The 17,312-nt window shown below is 51.5% G+C and overlaps 1 protein-coding gene across 2 annotated transcripts in view; it reads right to left on the reverse strand.

Moving 5' to 3' along the window:
• Nucleotides 1–2,856: 2,856 nt before the first annotated feature.
• The window catches only part of SLX9 (SLX9 ribosome biogenesis factor), a 29,737-nt gene continuing 15,281 nt past the window's right edge, over nt 2,857–17,312 (reverse strand). Inside the window, exons 3-6 of one of the 2 annotated variants that reach the window (XM_087818395.1) lie at nt 15,340–15,408; nt 8,315–8,465; nt 7,208–7,273; nt 2,857–5,773 (exon numbers count right to left, since the gene is read on the reverse strand). In XM_087818395.1, coding sequence (XP_087674521.1) covers nt 5,650–5,773; nt 7,208–7,273; nt 8,315–8,465; nt 15,340–15,408 — 410 coding nt within the window. In that variant the 3' untranslated portion in view covers nt 2,857–5,649. Of the gene's footprint in view, nt 5,774–7,207; nt 7,277–8,314; nt 8,466–15,339; nt 15,409–17,312 lie in introns of both variants that reach the window. The other variant, XM_087818394.1, reaches the window with a different exon arrangement.

A 17,312-nucleotide genomic window follows, 5' to 3' on the forward strand; every position in this document is an offset into this window, starting at 1 on the left:
TGACAGCAGAAATGCCTTGAGGCTCATGGAATGTGACGCTCCCCTCACTGAGGTCGCACTCACATTTTTCTAGGTGCGCATAGTGGAAACAGAACCAAAATATTATTACAAGGCTAAGTTCTGTTTTACAGCCGCCATTAATATATGACAGTTGTTTTAGTTTCCTTTAAATACTTTCCCTTGCTCCAGGCAGCTGCTTATCTTTCTGATCAAGGCCCTTGAGCTGGATATGGGCAAAGGATGGCAGTGCTCAAGAGTCATTTGTTCAGCTAGGAGAGGGGCCATAAGCACGGACACCGCGTTGCCCCCAAAATGCTCCAGAGAGACCCCTGCTTTCTCCTGACGGGAGGAAAGTGGTGCTTAACTGAGCAAGTTTCATTCTTGGAGTTGGGTGAGAGGAGAGAAGATGCCTTGGTTCCTTCAGTTGTTGGGGGTCCCTGTGTTTTGGGAGCTGCTGGGTAGCCTAAGGATTCTCGAGATGTCTGTGATCAGCTCTCCTGGACGGACCAGAGAAGATGGGGTCCCAGTACTCACCCTGGCATGGCTGTGTCAGGTACTCTTGGGCACCAGCCCTCTGCCTCTGACCCCCATCCCAGCCAGCCCTGGATGAGTGCACAGGGAACCTTCCTGGCCCATAGCCCCAAGGTGGCTCCTCAGGCATTTATATGCTCAGACATCAGAGCCTCTGGCTCTCTTCCCAAATCACTGAGAGACCACTTGACCATGAGGAATGGCCCCTTTAAGTAGACAAGGCCCTTGACCACCTGCACTATCCTGGGAGCCCAGTTTCCTACTGCTCAGCCCAAATACTTCTCCTTGGTAGAAATGGTGCCCACTGTCCACCCTCTCCCAGTACCACCGAGTGGAGCAGAGAGCTTCGGGCCAGTGACTATCTCAGGGGAAGGGTCATGATGTTCCTCTCACCAACATAAAGCAGCAATAGCACAAGGAATGCTCTATGACTAGGAATGACACCTTTAGAAGCCATCGTCCCTATGTGCAGGGGGCTGAGTGAGGCATAGAGGGGTTGCCCAGCTGTAAAAGGACAGGCTGGAGCTTGTGGCCATCTGGCCCTAGGGCTGGTCCTGACAGAACAAGAACTGTTTCGCACAGCTGCCTAGGTGAGAAAAATCAGGTCACAAGATTCCTCCACAAGCCACTCCCAGGGGCCATCAGGTCTTGGCCTGATGGATTCTGAATTGTACCGTTTTCCTTCCTGCCAAACCCGCCACTTCTTTCATGTTTTAGTCATATATTCCTCCTGTTTCCTTAGGCTTCAAGCTTTATCTCATTTTTCTGCTCCAATCTAGGAGTGAATGCTTAGCTTGTGTACTATTTGTTCTCTCTTGTACATGATGAAAACATCTGAGATGTAAGTTTCCTCCGACTACATTTCTGGCTGCCTCCTAGAAGGTTCGCTGGCTGGCGTTTTCTGTACTAGAGCTTCCTACATGGGCTGCCGTGCAGTGTCTCCTCCTCTTGGACCACAGCCACTTGGAAGCATTTGTTTCTCTCCCAAGCTGTCTGCTGGCCTCACTGCAGCTGAGGATCACTTCCGGCTCCACTGGGCATGGCGGAGAATCGTCATTCGTGCAGCAGTGTCCAGTGTCGTCTGTGCACATGGCTCCTGCAAGCAGGTGCCTGTCCCATGAGCTGCCTTCACAGAGGATAACAGAGGACAGTGTGTGCCCCATCAGGGTAGAAACCACAGTAGAAGCTCCTCTTCTGTTGCTCCCTGAAGGCCTGACTTGCCGTTTCTTCCAGAAAGTTCTCATTTCTCAATCCTTCTGGCCTGACTTGCTGATGGCACCTCTCCTGACCTCAGAATGGATAGAGTAGCTGACTATTCCTCCATCTCAGTGGGAACCAGAGGGGATGTGTATCTATCACCATGTGCTAGACTGTGCTGCCGTAACAAACACTCCCACAACAGCCAATGTTGACTTCTCACTCACACAACAAGCCTGCTGTGAGTTGGCTGGGGCCCTGCTCTGAGTGGTCCTCACACCAGGACCCAGGGCAGGCTACTGTCTGAAGCACTGCCAGTCACCTTGAGAGCACGGGGCATCATATGCTGACTCTGGAAGCTTCCCCAAAGTGAAACATATCATGTACATGTACTTTTGTGGAAAGGTCAAGTACATGGCTGTGCCTGACTCCAGTTGGAGGAGAGGGTGCAGGCCCGCCCTGAGCCAAGGAATGTGGAAAATTAATCACACCATTTTCAAACCCCATACCACCCCCCGCCCTGGCCAGGAAAAATAACAGAACATAAGACTTTCTCAACAAGAACCAAGAAAGAAATCAATAAAACTCAACATCTCTCTCTCTTTTATCCTTAACCAAGGACATGCTTATTAATTTATAACGAGAAGGGAGAGAAAAACACTGATGTGAGAAAGATCCATGGATGGGTTGCCTCCTGTACACACCCTGACCAGGGATTAAACCCACAACCTAGGTACGTGCCCGGACTGGGAATGAACCTGCAACCTTTGGTGCATGGGACAACGCGTCAACAAACTGAGGCACCCAGCCAGGGCTCAACATCTCTTCTTGATAAAAGTGCGCTATACTGCCCAGCCAGTGTGGCTCAGTGAACTGAGCATCATCCCATCCAGCAATGCAGCTGTTTCTCATCTACACAAACTGAGGACCCAGAGCCTAAGTGACTGGCCAGGCCGCCCAGATGGGGTGGACTCCAGTTTCTCTGGCCCCCAACCCAGCCTAGCCATCCTTACCCAATGCAGAGGGCCACCCCAGGCTTCAGGGGCAAACCTAGACACCCCCTACAAGTGCAACAAGGTGCTGTTTTTAAATGGGAACTCCCCCAGAATAAGACAAAAACGTCATTCCTAACTGTCCAACACCACTATTGAGAGGTTTGTGTTTTATTTTGTAGGCTTGACACTTTGGTACCATGTAACATTTTGCATAATTATAGAACAAAATTAAATGTTTAAGAAGCAATCCCTAAAAACCAAATGAGACAAGTAAAGCCAGCTGTGTGACCAATGGCAGGCAATCAGGTGCTCCAAGGGACTTGAGCATGAAGTGACACCAACAACCACCAAGAAAATGGGACACTCACAAGATGTGGAGGAAAGAAGACGGGACATTTGACAATATTAAAACACTTGCTCATTTTGTTTGATCTGATACGGGGGTCTGTGGCCACATTTCTTGGGAGCCCCGCCTTCTGAGATGCTGTGGAAACACTCCAGGTGGTGGATGTGATGCCTGGGTCTCCTTGGTGGGGGCCAGGGTTGGACTTGACGGTTGTGAACATATGGGACTGCCTTAAACGCCTCTTTGGTTTCTATGTGCATAATATTTGTACAATAAAGAGCTAAAAAAAACACCACTCAGACTGTATTTTGAACTTGAAGAGTAAAGGACTATTTTTGGAAAACATATCCATACGGGTAAAGCGTAGGCTTTCTGGGGAGCCTGTGGGTCAGGCACGCTGGGCTCTGTCTAAAGGCTGCCAAGGGGACACAGAGCCGGCCCCACATGCTCAACCTCTCCCAAACTGGGGAGGGGTCTGCGGAGGGGAGAGTAGGGAGCAGGTCATACCTTTGTGCTATAGCATCTTCTCATTAGGCAAAAGATACAATAAGGCAGCATGTGATCCTCGTGCCCCCCTGAGGCCTAGTTAGGAGGCCCAGCTCCTGGCTGCCCCCTGGCCCCAAGGTAGGGGTCCAAAATACACTTGGATAGAACCCAAGTCTCTCTGAATGAATGAGGCAGACCTGAAGATGGGTCCTGCCAGGTGACCAGCCAGAGGATGAGGGCACATTAGCCTGGGGGGGGGGGGGCACCTGCAGGAGACACAGGGAAGGCTGCAGCTCGTCCCGAGGGAGACCTGCAGCCAGAGGGCTGACGGGTACTGGATTCTCTAATTAAACATTATTATGTAATTAGAATCTACTCCCTAGCCCAGGAGAGATGATTAAGTGGGAGTTATCACTGCCCGTGCTAGAAGCCCAAGCACCAAAGGCAGGAAGAAGACTTATTGGAAAGGGGTTGGTTGGGGGTGGGGGGGCGGCATTCGTCCCAGGGCACACTGAGCCCTGTGCTGACCTAAACTGAGGGCAGAGGTCAAGTAAGTGGTGGTCATGGGACCATCAGGAAGCTCTGAGGACAGCGTCAGGAAAAGCACCAACAGCCCCTAGTTGCTGGCCACCACTCAGCCTGTCACAGGAGGGGGGCTTCTCCCTCTCTGCATCTCAGTTTCTCCTCTGGAGAGAAGGTCCCAGCCAGGACCCCTGCTCACCCAGCTCCCAGAGTCCCCCTTAGGTGCAGGGACAAGAGGGACAAGGAAGGATAAGGATCCAGGCCTGTCGGGAGGCCCCACGGAGACTACATGGTCCAAGTGCCTCTGTGGCACAGGGAACAACACTGGGCTCAGAAATACAATCACTGTTTTTGTACCAAGAATCTTACAATTAAGATTTCTCCAATCTTAAGAAGAATTTAAGAAACACAAGACAACTTCAAGAATATGCATATAATTGTCATTTTAACCAACGTTATTTGAACCTCTTTAGAAGAAAAACACAGTTTAGCTGAGTCTCTTTGACTTGAAATTTAGGAGGTTCTTTCTCCACGCAGACCTGCTGTCTAGGGCCCAGGAGCAGGGGACCAGCTGCCCTAGGAACACAACATTAGGGAATGGCCCGGAAAGTGGTATCCTGCTATCTTCGCCAGCCAGCTGGATCTCCTGATATCCTGGAAGCAGGCACCCTGGAAAACCCTGGTCATTGGACTAGAACCCATGGAAGCATGGGGGGCTGGGCCTCCACACCTCAGCACAATGCCCTCAGCCCAGGCTGCCAGCACCGGCTTTACCTCTGCATGAGAAACATTCCAGAAGCAGTACAGCTGCTGTTTGTGCAACTGGCTTCAAGTGGCACAGACCTTGAGAGATGAAGTTGCTGGGCCTGACTCACCTCACTGGCTGATGCTGCATGGCCACCATGTGCCCTGTCTGTCCTGGACAAACCAAGAGAAAGCCAGTGCTTGGAACACAAATGAGGTCTGAGTCCTCTGAGGGCCAGCAAATGAAGTGTCAAGGCAGGGCTGGGTGCCGGGAAGGTGGCCATGTGTGACCCTGACGCAGCCATCAGTCCAATTATCCAACTCTCTGAGGGTGGGACCCACACACAGGCCAAGGCTCCAAGGCAATTCCAGCAACCAGTGACCAGGTACCTTGAGCAGAGGACCCCAGGGCCCACCCTCCCCTGAGCCCCACATCCCCCACTGGCTCTGGAGGACGTGGTCAGCTAGTCCGCACAGTACAAGCCCCACTCCCATTCCCAAAGGTCTGAGAAAGGCGCGCACCCCCTTCCACATCCTCAGATGAAGGGTTTAAGTCAATGTTTCTGCAGCCCAATCTTCAAACCCGGGATTTATGATAACTGTCTTGCTCATGGGACAGCTGAAGCACAGAAGGAAGCACTGTCCCGCTGCCTGAGTTCACATGGTGTTTATTCACCCCCCCGGGTTCTGGGGGACTGCCCCACCAGTCCTAACAAGTGAGAAAGAGCCAAGGAGGCTGCCCTCCAGACTCTGGGTGAAATGGCGAGTAGTTGGCCCTCTGGCAGCTCACGTGTGTCCTCGGAACTCACAGCACACCCCGGGGTCAGGTCAGAGCAGGCCACTGCCATCCAGCTGCATCTGCTGAGCTAGCCGCTGCCCGATGGCCAGCAGGGGGCTGGCTCTGTAGGTGGGACTGGCCAGCAGGTCCCGGAATCGGGTCCTTTCTTCCTCGCTGAAAAATTGAGGTCGAAGGTCAGCAGACCCCATACCCCTGGGACAGTGGGGTGAGCATTCAGCACCCAGAACCTGCCTCGGCTGGGCCACCCAATACCCAGGCGCTGCAGAGCAGGCTGAACCCTGGAGTGGACAGGAGAGGCCAAGAGTCACCACAGGGAGGGACACCGGCAAAGGGCTGGATGAGGCGTAGGGAGTGAGGAAGGCAGCCTAAGCTTCTTGAGCGAGGCGGGAGCCAGTGAGGCCTTCTGGGTCAGGTCAAGGGGACCTGAAGGCTCAGCAAGGCTTTGGGGAGGAGGAGAGAAGCTGCCCAGGGGCCTCCTCATGGTCACACAGTGACCATGGAGCCACTGTGCCCATGGGATTGGGGGTGCTGGCATCCCTGCCCTTTCCCCAGGAAGGGGATTCTAGGCTCCTATGCCCAACCTTGACAAGAAGCTGCTATTAAAGGCAAACGGCTGCCAAACACAGGGAGGCAGCAGCCTGCATGCACCCTGCAGACACACAGCCTTACATAAAAGGCGCCTCCCTCCAGTGCTGCCAAAATAGACGCGGCTACTGTAGGAATGAAGGGCCAGTTGTGTCCCCACAGGCCCTAGGCCAGCTTGCTCACAAAGGGACACCATGGCGATGGAGGTGGCACCCTCTGCCCTCGCAACAGAGGAGGTGAATTCTTTCCTCCTGCAGGAGGCCCTGAGCCCGAGTCCAAAGAGGAGGCTGCTGTTCCCTGCACGCCTGTCTCTAAACCCAGGTGACCCATTGGGTACAGGCAAGGTTGTGCCGCCTTCTATAAGCACTAGGGTAGCTCACGCTCTGCAGGCCTTGAAGCCCAGCCATGGCTGCTGGTGCCCTGGATAGGTGTGCCTGGGGGGCAACATCTCTGCCCCTGAAACCGAGGTGACCGGGTAAGAAACCTCAGCTCCAGGACAAGTCCATGTAGGCCTGCTGTGGTGGGGAAGATGCCGTGGAAGGACTGATCTGGCCTCAGGAAGAGTAGGGTAGGGGGCCTGCCGGTGCACTGCCCTGCATGTGTGAGACCTGGGCAAGGCCACACCATGCTGGGCCTCAGCTTTCCTGTTGCTAACAGGAGAATTTGAACCCCACTGGACAAGTAACTACCCAAGCCAGGTAACAATACCTGGGACGGAACCCCCCGCCACCAAGGACCCAGGTCTGAAGGCAGCTCCTGAGAGCCAGCAGCAGCTGCTCCCCCTACAACCCCAGGGAAGGGGCTTCTTGGCCCCACTGAAGACAAGCTACTTCATGCCAACCAGGCTGTGCCTGTGTCCCACAGCTGGCCCTGGCTGAGCTGCCCAGAGTGCCTGAATAGACTGAGGTTGGGGAACCTGGCCAGACACCTGACAGCCCTGGAGGGATGGGGAAGGAAGGTGGGAGCACAAGAGCCACATGTTGGTGGTGGGGCCATACTCACAGGAGCTGGAGCCTCTGCGCGGCACTCATCCGGCTCAGCTCGGCTGGTCGGGGCTTGCTGCTTGTTCTGCTGTGGACAGAAAAGCCGAGTATGGGCCATGCAAGGTTCACTTGGAATGTCTGCCAGGATCACATCTCTGAGGCTGCAACCCACAGTAAGGCTTTGGGATGGTGCCAGGACCAGCACTCCTCTCCCTAAGTGAGACTCTGGGAGTGTGAGTGGCCTCACAGAGGAGAGGGACTCAGATGAGGTTGGAGAAGGAGAAAAACTGTCCAGTCCTGACCACCTCCTAAATTTAGACTCCAGGCCAGGAAGCCTCTACTTTCATTGCTATTTCTTTTAAAGTAGGAATGAAAAACATTTCTGGTCCACCCAGGACAGTGCCTACACCCCCATGCTCCTGTCACCTGGTTCAACCTGACTTGTCCCAAATGTCTGCTACAGGATGCTGCTCTGCTCTTCCAGCCACTGATCCTGTCCCTGTGTCCACCTACGTGTGGATCCTTTGCTGACCACCCACACCTCTCCTGGGGCCTGCGCATGCAAAACTGGGCTTTGGGGCTCCCTTTCCCCACCCAGAGCCACGTCCTAGGAGGTCCAGAAAACAGTTCAGCATGGCCTAACTGGCTGGAGGCCTTGGATCTCCACCTCCACTTACTAAAATGTAGGGTGGCGGGTGGGCTGAGGCCTCCCACAGATTCTTCCGGCCCCACTGGGGTACAAATCCAGGAGTCTCTTCAGTGCCCACAGGGCCTAGAGTGGCTTGAGCCCTCACTGAAGGGTAGGAGTCAAGAGGGGGCAGGACCCTCATCCAGCCTCCGGCCCATCCGGGTAACTCCCAAGACAGGCACGACATCCTCCCCAATGGGCTTCCCATGAGTTAAGGACACTGCGGACAAAGCCAGGCCGGGTAAATCCCCTCAACTTGGCGGCACGGGGTGGGGCTTTCCCACACGGGTGCCAGCTCCAGTCCTACCCCTGCTGTCCCAACAAGTCTGGGCTTCCACCAGCTTGGAAGTTTCTCCAGACGAAAGCCCCAGCTGGGTCGAGTCACAGCCTAGCCATCACAGCCTCGAGCTCTCCAGATAGCTGAAGATGAACACTCACTGTCGCGTGTGTGGCTGCCTGGCACCGGCTTCCAGATTCAGCAGCTCAGGGAGGGCGTCCCGAAGGGGTTGCAGGTCCCCCACCACCACTGTGGCCCGCCGCTTCCGCTCTGCCTTTAGCTTCTGCTCAGCCAGCTTTATGGCTTCAATTTCTATGGAAGGGAAACAAGGGGTTAGCAAGGGAACAGAAGGCTGAAGAGCCCAGCCATCTGAGCCCAAGCCCAGGCCTGCTCCATTCCTGCCTCACAGCAGGCCACTCATTTCTGTCTGGCTGGCACCTCCAAGCCACCCTGAGAACTGGGGGACAGGCTGACTCCGAGCTATTTTCTCCCCTAATCACAGAGTTGATGATGAGACTGGAGTGCAGGCACTGAGGACTTTTACTCTTGAAAAGGGACTTGGGCACAGTGGCTGAGGAGAGCCACACAGTCACAGAGAGGTTGGTGGGTACATCACATTCTCCCCCGTGCCCCGAGCACCTCCTGGGTATGCACTGAAGGGAGAGTATTCGGGGGGGGGGGGGGGGCGGTTCCTAACACTGAAATGGGTGAGGGGATGAGTGCTGTGGGGGGATTTCAGAAGGCTTCTGCACAGCCCCTGGGAAGGAGGCACTGGGACAGAGGAGGGGGGTGGAGGAGAAGAGCCAGAGGGTGAGGCTGCAGTCGGTGGCAGGGCAGGGGCCTGTGCCCTGGAGAAAAGGTTTGGGCAGGGCTCAAGTACCGGGGAAGAGCTGGGGGGCAGAGGGGAGCTGAGGTGGCCGAGGTGGGGGGGTCTCTGGGTAGCGTCCTTAGGCAGGGGAAGGAGACGGGAAGGGTGGCACTCTGAAGCTGGACCGGCAGGCCCAGCACCAATGCTGCACCAGGACCAAGCAGAGCAGAGCTGAGCCCATGGCTCCCAGGAAGACAATGCAAATGCTAAACCAATGAAAGCCAAAGCATTATAAATTAACTCATGGTGTCCAACTAGGGAGTGTCTGTGGCATGCAAGTATGACTGACATGGGGACATCTGCCAGGTGGTCCACTGCAGTGGCTGCTTCAGAGGGGAAGGCCATTAGTCACCAGAAGTGCCAAAAAGAATTCGACAGAACTCATTACCCACTCACGATAAAAATGGCAATGAAACCACGAACGAGGGTACTGCCTTAATGTAACACAGATGACCTACCAGAGAGGCCTGTAGTGAATGTACAAGTTTGGTGAAACACTAGCCACACTCAGTTGGGAAGCAGAACAAGAAAAGGACAAATGCGACCCCGTGCCAGGGCCAGCAGGCCTCAGCCTGAGGGCACAGCAGCTGCTGTGACGGCCTGCACGGGCCAGCTTGGCCTCCCCACCAGCCCACAAGTCTGACGCAGCCTCAGTCAAACCCCAACAAGAGTCTTAACTGAACCTGTGACGCTAGTCCTAAATCCCCTTTTAAAAGACTAAATGCATAAGAATAGCCAAAACAGTTTTGGAAAAAAACAAGCATCAAAAGAGTCTGCCTACTGGATATTAAAGCAAATTATGAAAGGACAAATTCAAACAGACCCACATGCAAGAGGGCTTGCAGAGGGAGGCAAGGGCTCAAAGCAGTGCTTCAAACTAACCACTGACCAGCCCTCCTCCTGGGGAAAACGTGAATCCCTCCCTCCCTCCCGCTGTTCCTAAAAATTATTTATACTAGAATTAATCATGACAAATCAAAGAGAAATCAAAGGCCAAAAAACAAAGAGCTGCTCAACTCTACTTGAAATCAAGGAAAATGACAATGGTGAATGTCATTTGTCACCAGTCAGAGTGACAGATTTTATAATCTAACAGTACACCAAGTATAGCGGGTCTGGGGACAGCAGGGGTGGGGAGCCTGAACGGTGGAGGACAACTGTGCAAGGGCAGCCAGGTGGAGCAGTGTGCATAGTAGCTCAGCCCACCTGGACCACAGGGCATCCCGAGTGCCCTGAGGCTGGGCTGTTTGACAGATCCTGCCTCACTGCTCTAGGTGCTGGGGAAGCATGTGACCAGGAGGAAGGGGACTGGAAAGAGAGAGAGAGGGGCGGGCATTCCAGCAGGAGGACTGGCAGGGACACAGCCCTGGGCAGGAGCTGTCTGTGGAAGGTGCAAGAGGGTAGACCTATGGGCACCAACGGGCACAGCTTCAACACATACTGAGTGAAAAGGCACAGTGAGGGAAAATACACACACACCAAGCATCCCTAAGGCCCCACACTTCAGCACGAGTGCACAAGTAAAGAGAAGGGTCTACCAGTTTAACCTTACAGGACCAACCAGAGCAGAAAAGCAGGTGCAAGTTTGGTAGCTTTGTCTGTTTTCCTTGAACAGTTTCATAACTTATTATTCATGTGCAATTAAAACATTAGTCTGTCCTCAGATGTGAATGTCATTCCATCCCAGCATGGAAGAGGGGTAACAAAGATGACAAGAAGAGTGAATTTAAGGGGTGTCAGTTCTGTGCCAATGGGCTCCTCCCCCTCCTCTGCCCTGTGCCCCACAGAGTCCACCCCCCTCTCCTTCTGAACAGAGATAGTAGTGGAGAGAGAAAGAAGGGAAAGCTCGGGCACTTACTGTTTCTGCCACCCACCCCCCGCCACCTTCCTGGCTGCATCTTCTGCCAGACTCTGCCAAGCCCTCTTCTGGGAAGGGGGACTCCACCCTTTGCCCCTGCAGGCCTGGCTGCTACTGGTTTCCCAGGGCCCTGGGGCCTCATCACCCTCACTGGCTCCCTTCACACCTCTGTACCTAATCCATGCATAGCCCCTTCATTCACTTCTCTCCAAGGAGCCCTTTTGAGGGTGCCAGACTGAACTGACCCACATGCTAATGTTTGTCCCACCAGGGCAGGATTTCATGGCCAGCCCACTGGGGAGCAAAGGGAGACAAGAAAAAAGCCCTTCTATCAACCTTGTGGTCTAAAGCAGCAAGTTCTGAAGCAATGACATTTGGGGAGCATCTCCAGGGGCTTAGCTGGGGGCACGGGAAGCTGTGTCCTACCCCTACACTCTCCCCCAAGGCTCGGTGCGGGAAGGTTCCCACAGACTGACAAGGCTGTTCATCCTAACAGGTTTAATTTAAAATTAGCTGGAGGTGCAATGAAGCATAACAGGGTTTGCAGTCAAGACGGTAGCATAGGTAGGTAAATGAGGTACTCACCTCCTCCCACAACCACATCAAAATCACAACTAGCCCGGCTGGTGTGGCTCAGTGGTTGAGCATCAACCTATAGTCCGGGAGATGGAGGTTTGATTCCCGGTCAGGGCACATGCCTGGGTTGTGGGCTTGATCCCTGGTAGGGGGTATGCAGGAGGGAGCTGATCAATGGCTCTCATATTTGATGTTTCTATCTCTCTCTCTCCCTCTCCCTTCCTCTCTCTAAAATCAATAAACATTTTTTTTTTTTTTAAATCACAACTAAACCACCCTGGCTGATGTGGCTCAGTGGTTACAGCACTGGCCTGCACACTGAAGGGTCATGGGTTTTATTCCAGGTCAAGGGCACTTACCTGGGTTGCAGGTTCAATTCCCAGCCCTAGTTGGGGAGTGTACAGGAAGCAACCAATCAATGTGTCTCTCCCACATCGACGTTTCTTTCTTTCTCTCTCTCTCTCTCTCTCTCTCCTCTCCCCCCCCTCCTTTCCGCTTTCTCTAAAAAAAAATCAATGGAAAAACTATCCTTGGGTGAAGATTAACCAAAAAAAAAAAAAGGAAGCATAACATATGCAAATCAGGTCTCTAAAACCAACCACAGCGATGTATGCTAATCTTCTACAAAAAACTGAAAAGAAGTTTCATAAAAATAGGCCCTGAAACAAAACACATGATTTCAAGTTTCTTTATGCACCATGTGGCCTCGGGTTCCCCCTCCTGAACAAAGTAGGCTAGTAGGACACCAGCATGGCCTCGACCCCTGGCACCCAAGATGGAACAATTCTCACAGCATTTATCACTGCACCAAAGGTTTGAGTCACTGAAATAAGATGACAAGAAGACTCTAAAACAAAGTTTGGAAGGAAGATATAAAACTGTCTCTATTTTAAGTGGCATGAGTATTAGTGTAGAAAGTTCTAAGGAAGCTACAGAATAATTACAGAACTAATATGATTTTAGCAAGGTCAAAGAATACAAGATTAGTATTTTAAAAAATACTTTTATGTACTAGCAGGAAACTGGAAAATGTAGATTGTGAGGATTCCATTTACAATAGCTTTAGAAACTATAAAATAACAATAAGCTTATAAAACAACAAACATGCAAGACCTCTACCTATATAACACTGATGACAGAAACTCAAGAAAATCTCAATAACTGGGGAGATATACCATGTCCATGCCTTGAAGAATCAATATTGTTAAAATGGAAATTCTCCCAAAGTTGATCTATAGATTTAAAGCAATCTCAACCATAATCCCAACGAGATTTTTGTTGTTGATGTGGTTTTTAAGAATTGACAAGCCGATGCTAAGACTGTATGGAAATGCCAAAGACTTGGAATATTCAAAACAATCTTAAAACAGAAAGTCTAAGATGCAGGACATTTCCTTTATCTGAGTCCAAGACTTACTCTGAAGCTACAGCCATCCAGACTGCCCAGTACTTGCTAAGGTACAACAAACAGCAGGAGGCCACTTGGTGTCACAGACACCAAAGCAACACTGAATGAGGAAACAACAATCTTTGTAAGAGTGCTGAGCAACTGAATATCCACATGAAACACACACATACACACACACACACACACACACAACTCATACCACAAACATTAATTCAAGATGGATCACAAACCTAAATATAAAAGCCAAAACATTAAAGTTTTTAGAAGAATAGAAAGTCACAGTCTGAGAGAAAATTATCTGCAAAACACACAGCTGGCCAAGGACCGGTGCGCAGGACCTAAGCTCGTAGAGCTCAATAATAAAAAGGCAAAAGAGCCTCAGAAAACACTCGCGTGAAGATGATGCACAAACGGGGAGTGAAAACATGTGGATGCTTGTTAGTGGTAACGAACACTAGTCCCACAACGAGCTACCACTTTGTGCTCAGCACACAGCCACCACCACGTGCCGGCAAAGCTGCACCACAGCCAGAGCTCCCAACGTCGTCGGTAGGAGTGTAAATGTACAACCACTTTAGAGAAACATCTGGTAGCTGCTTGTAAAACTAAACATACAACTACCCTATGACCCAGCGTTCCATTCCCAAGTATTTACCCAAGAGAAATGAAAACATATGTCCACAAAAAGACTTGTAAAGAATGTTCATAGCAGCCTTAGTCATACCAGCTAAAAGAGAAAAAAGACCAGGTGTCCATCAACAGGAAAGTGGGCACCAAATTCTATGTCCATATAAAGAAACACTTCTCAGCAACAGAACGGCATGGACCACAGCCACATGCAGCACAGATGAATTTTAAAAACACAGAAAGAGCATATCCTACATGACTCCAGTCACATGACGTCCAGAACAGTGAACCTAAACTGTGACCCAGAAAGAGCAGGCAGTCATTACTCCTGGGTAGTCATGGGATTTCTGGGGGTGGGAAGGTTCTGTAATGAAAGGGATTATGGCTGCACAGGTGTGTGCAATTGTCCTAAAGGCCTCAATGGCACACTTAAGATCTGCATTTCACTGTATGTAAAGTTTATCTAAAAAAGAAAATAAAAAAGAACCATAAACAAATATTAAACTCTAGCAAAATTACTGGGAAGGAAGTGTACTGATGTCTGCACTTACTTTGGAATGCATAGGTAAAACATGAGTTGGAAAATGGATAGGCAGACATGAATGGACAGATGAATAGATATGTGACAAAGAATTCAAAAAACCACAGCGCATACAATTGTGCACACTACACAATACTTGATCATGACAATGAACAACTGTGTTACTGGTTTGTGTATTTACTACATTAGAGTGTTCTCTTTCTACTTAAAAAAAAGTTTGCTGTAAAACAGAATCTGGTGTTTACCTCGCCTCCTGATCGCGCCATTTCTCCTGTGCTTGATTTAACCTGGTTTTGTACAGTAACCTGCTATACAGGCTTGTAGCCCAGGAGCAAGGGGCTGTACCATACAGCCTAGGTGTGTAGTAGGCTGTACCATTCAGGTGTGTGTAAACTGCCTCTGTGATGTGCTCCCTAATGATGTCTTTCTCAGACCTGTCCCCCTCAAGTGGCATGTGCCTGTATTTTCAATCAAGGTTGGTTGAATCCGCAGATGCAGAACCTGGATACAGGCCAACTGTATTCCAACTTAATTAAGTGTCAGCAGAACCACACTAAAAACACAACAGTAAGGAAAAAATTAAACAGTCTTCACAAGAAAATCTTAGAAAAACATCAGCAAATACTCAGCAGCATGAGAAAAAAACACTGTATTTTCTGAAACAAAGTGAGTGGGGAGAGTGGCATTCTCCCAGCCATGAGGCATTTAGCTGGGAGCGCATGATGGAAATCCACCACATACAGGTAACAGAGAGAACAGCCCTGCTGACCCCCAAAGACCCGGGAAACCAGGATTTCTTGGATCACACAGAGAACCGCTATTGCCCAGATGCCCTGTGCAGGTGTGTGCCCGGATGCCTGAAAGGACACATGCCAAAGGGACGTGATTTCACCTACCACTTTAGACAGTTCTGTGTCCTAAAGGGCTCACTACCAGCATGCATCACTTATATAATTATAAATCCATCACAGGACCAAAAACAATTGTTTTTAGACGTAAGAGCTGAGTGCAGCATCTTCTTAAGACCATTTTCTTAGGGAGAAGTCAAGGCTTTGCAGAAGCTCATACAGAGCCACCTCCTCTGGGGCCATCTGCTTGTCACATCACAAGCCATCTCAGGCATGCTGCCGAGGCCCCAGCCCACCCACCAGCCTCAGTGGGGCCTCGAAAGGGGTTCCATGCCAGCTCTTGAGCTTGGTTCCCCTGGTCCTCGAAAGATGCCATGAGTTGGACAGAGGACAGGGAAGCCTGTGCCCTCCTGGCTATGAGTGAGCCATGTCACCCCTGGGAGACAAGGGATGCACTTACTCTGCAGCCACCGCTCACGCCTCAGCTTCAGTTTCTCCTTCTTGGGCAAAATCATCTTTGCCTCAGCACCTAAGGACAGAGCACATATGTAGTGAGTGAAGCACCCTCATTCCCAAAGGACAAAGCCTAAAGCTCCCTACCCACAAAGCCTGGGAACAGAAGTAGGCATGTTCTGATGGTGCCAGGCAGCACTGCAGCCACATGGGCCACTGCAACCACAGCAGCCAGCTGCACCGGTGAGGCTAGTGCCAGCCTCTCATGGCTCCCAGAGAAAGATGGAGCAGCGGCTCCAGCTGCAGACACCATACTGCACATCAGCACAATGTCAGGAGGGTGCCCCAGGCACAGGAGTCCCTCTGAAGCAACAGCCTGGCACTGACCACAGGGTTGCCCCAGGATGCCCAGGCAGGCCTTCACCTACTACCCTCCCCACCCCAAACCCAGGATGGCCTTCAGAAGGGCTGCTGCCTAAGCATGCTGACTAGAGAGGTCCACATAACTCAAAGAGGACCCATGAACTATCAAGAACTGGGTGGGGACCTCACAGCACAAAAGACCCCTTTCTGCTGAGCCCAGGACCTGGGCACACTGGAGCTTAGGCTCACAGTCCCCAACTGCTTGGAATTTCTCTGAACAGGCGCTGCCAGAAGCCAAGAGGACTCAGGTGAGTACAGTCTAAGCAAGATGTGGTCCCACATCTTCTCACTGAATCGACCAGGAAAACAAGAAAACACACTCCTTTCAGATGCGCCTTCTCCCAGAGGCCTTTGTCCACCCCCGCTGGCCAGAGTGGGGATGTGTCCCCAGCCTCACCTAGCAGCATCAGGGTGTTGAGTACAACACACACCTTCTCCTTTGTCCCCCGGAACAGCTGACATCAAAACACCAGCCATCTACATGACCCTCTCACTGCCTACCCTCAGACCCCTCAGCTCCTGTCCCATCCCCCCAGCACTGGCTGCTCTTACTTCATGGTGACTTCAACCATCCAGGTCTGTGGCCTCCCCTCCGTCATGACCTTATCCTCACCACTCATGGCCTGTCTGCACATCTCTTCTGTTATGGGCTAAACTGTGTCCCCCAAATTCACATGTTGAAGACAGAATCCCAGCACCTCAGAATATGGCAGTGTTGGGCAAGAGGGTCTTTGATCAGGTAATTAAATTGAAATTAGGTCATATGGGTATACTCAAATCCAGGAAGACTGGAGGGGATTAGAACACAGATACATACAGAGGGATAACCACGTGAGGACACAGAAAGGAGACAGCCGTCTACACACCAAGGAGAGGCCCCAGGAGGAACCAGTCCTCCAAGACTTTGACCTCATAAATGTCCGCTGTTTGAACCAAATGGTCTGTGGAGCTTTGTTATGGCCACCAGAGCTAAGACACCCATTTTCTCTTGAGTAACACTGAACACTATGCTTCCCGGAACCGGTGCCAAGCCTCCCCATAAGCAGCCACAGGTGACCCTCATCTGAACTCTTCATGAGGAAGAGCAGCAATGCAAGTTACCAGGTGCCAAGGCCCCATAACACTTGCTAGCCTATGACACTTGCTACCTAAAGAATCCAGATGACCTTTAGGAGCACTGAGCACATTTATGTTAGTGACTCCATGACTAGTCCCATTTTACAGATGAGAAAAGCAGGGCTCAGAGGGGGCCAGGTCACAGGGAACTGCTATGGACTAGGCCTGGAATGGAGTGTGACGTGGGCCCACAGCCATCAGACCTCTGCAGCACAGTGTCCTTGGGCTGGTCTCCGCTGAAGCTTCACCAGCACCCCTGGGACAAGGCCACTGAAGGGGTACTAGGGACATAGAATTTGGGGGCTTATTTCCCCAAATAAACTATGAACCGAGATGTGAACATAGGTGCACCTCCTCAGAGCACCCAGATAATGCACAAGGCCCCAATTGCAGGACACGGAGTATCTCAGGTCTGCCTCGCTGATCCCCAGGCTGCCATCT

Source organism: Miniopterus natalensis, chromosome 6 (assembly GCF_054644295.1).
Source record: "Miniopterus natalensis isolate mMinNat1 chromosome 6, mMinNat1.hap1, whole genome shotgun sequence".
In the NCBI taxonomy this organism is placed as follows: Eukaryota; Metazoa; Chordata; class Mammalia; order Chiroptera; family Miniopteridae; genus Miniopterus; species Miniopterus natalensis.